The sequence below is a fragment of the Coptis chinensis genome, chromosome 9 (genome assembly GCF_015680905.1).
Source record: "Coptis chinensis isolate HL-2020 chromosome 9, ASM1568090v1, whole genome shotgun sequence".
Taxonomy (NCBI): Eukaryota; Viridiplantae; Streptophyta; class Magnoliopsida; order Ranunculales; family Ranunculaceae; genus Coptis; species Coptis chinensis.
Genome location: NC_141464.1, coordinates 317,528 through 319,242, shown reverse-complemented (window position 1 = coordinate 319,242; position 1,715 = coordinate 317,528). Strand labels below are relative to the sequence as shown.

Genomic DNA, 1,715 nt, shown 5'->3' with positions numbered 1-1,715 from the left:
CCAGGGGCAGAATTATCCTTCATCTCAAAAAGGGCAACTTTGATCTCTTCTTCAGAAATTTCTGCTTCTAGTTCCTCCTTCTGTTCATTCTGAATCAGTCCTTTAACTTTCAGTGAATTGTAATAGTTACTATCACTGATTGGGCCAGAACCAGTTCCAAGAAGAGTCATGTAATACTGCATTATGATCTCAGAAACCTCACTGTGCCCAGCTATTGTGATACCTTGTTCATTCTGTATACTCCAAATCCCCCCTGGCTTTCCTTTCTTTGATGGAATTAAAGAAGTATGTTGTACATTTGTCACCACCCATCATCCACTCCTCATTACTTTGTTGCTTTATATCTACTTCTTCATCTTTGACAAGGTCAGAGTACTTAGCAAGAGCCACCCTCTCTTTTTCACATAAGAAAATGTTTTGGGGATTCGTCTGTAATAGAACTTGGACATCAAGTAAAGCGTCTTTTTCTGCTTCAACTTGTCCATGTAGATCATAAAAATTAGTCTTAGCCCAAGGCTTAATCTTTTTCTTGAGAATCTTCATCTTTTCCATTAAAACATACATCGGATTCGAGTATATCTTGGTGCTCCAAGCTTGTTGCAATAGAGTTTGGAAGTCTGGTTTGGCAGCCCAAAAATTCTTAAATCTGAAAAGGAAAACTTTCTTAACATAATCCGTCCAGTACAACAAAATGGGAGAATGATTGGACACTCCATGGGGCAAGAACTCCACTTGAGAGGATGAGTATGAGCCTAGCCAAACACTGCTTACAAGACATCGATCAATTTTGGTCATTACTCTATTTCTGCCCTCAGTTTTATTACTCCATGTGAATTGAAACCCCAAATACTTTAGATCATCAAGTCCTGCTTGCAATAGACAATCCGCAAATTCGACCGCCTCATTAGGATGCATAGGAGCCCCTCCCACCCTCTCATTAGCAAACCGAATGTTATTAAAATCACTTGCTACACACCATGGTAATTGAGTGTTTGAAGCAATGGAACTAATATCCCTCCACAGATTTATTCTATCCTTTCGGGCATTCCTTGCATTGACAGTAGTTAACAGAAAGGTTTTTGTGCTAGGCAAAAACAATACCTTACAGTGAATCATTTGGTCAGAAACTTTGAGAAGTTGCATGCTTACTAGAGTTGGATTCCAACATATCCATATCCTACCAGACGGATCTTTATTATAGTTATCAAACCATTCCCAATTGGGGCAACACAAACTACGAATTTCATGATATTTGTGTTGTCTCACCTTCGTTTCTAATAGCCTAAAATGCAAATCTTTTTTTCCACTCTCAACTTATTGATTTCCTTCACTCTAAGGATGTCATTTGTACCTCTCACATTCCATATACTGATTGGGGCAATCATTCTTAATATTTGTGTTTATTTTTGGACCCTTTAGATCTTCCCCTTCTCTTTTTGCTCGACTGCCCCTCGCTCATAGGATTTCTCTTCTCCTTAGTTTTCTTAGAATTACTACCTAGAGCTATGCTTGTGTTATGATTCTCAGCTGGATTACATGGATCCTCCAATAACATTATCATATTGGACGTTTGCGATTCCACATTCTCTGTGTTAATGACTTGATCATTAAAATGTTTCGCTTCATGGATAGATATCTCATCCTCCAAGAAAACCTTTTCAATCTCATGTTCTCTTTCATTGAATTCCTCCACCACAGACCATGGAATGCCCATC

General features: G+C 38.5%; 1 protein-coding gene across 1 annotated transcript; it reads right to left on the bottom strand.

Annotated features, from left to right (window-relative positions):
• Positions 1-228: 228 nt before the first annotated feature.
• LOC147474321 (uncharacterized) lies at positions 229-1,143 on the bottom strand. Its single transcript, XM_086583459.1, has one exon. The coding sequence runs from the start codon at positions 1,141-1,143 to the stop codon at positions 229-231; it is 915 nt and encodes a 304-aa protein (XP_086439585.1).
• Between the last annotated feature and the right edge of the window lie 572 nt (positions 1,144-1,715).

Excerpts from the sequence above, each read along its gene's own strand:
- LOC147474321 (XM_086583459.1), bottom strand. The coding sequence starts at position 1,143 with ATGCAACTTCTCAAAGTTTCTGACCAAATGATTCACTGTAAGGTATTG.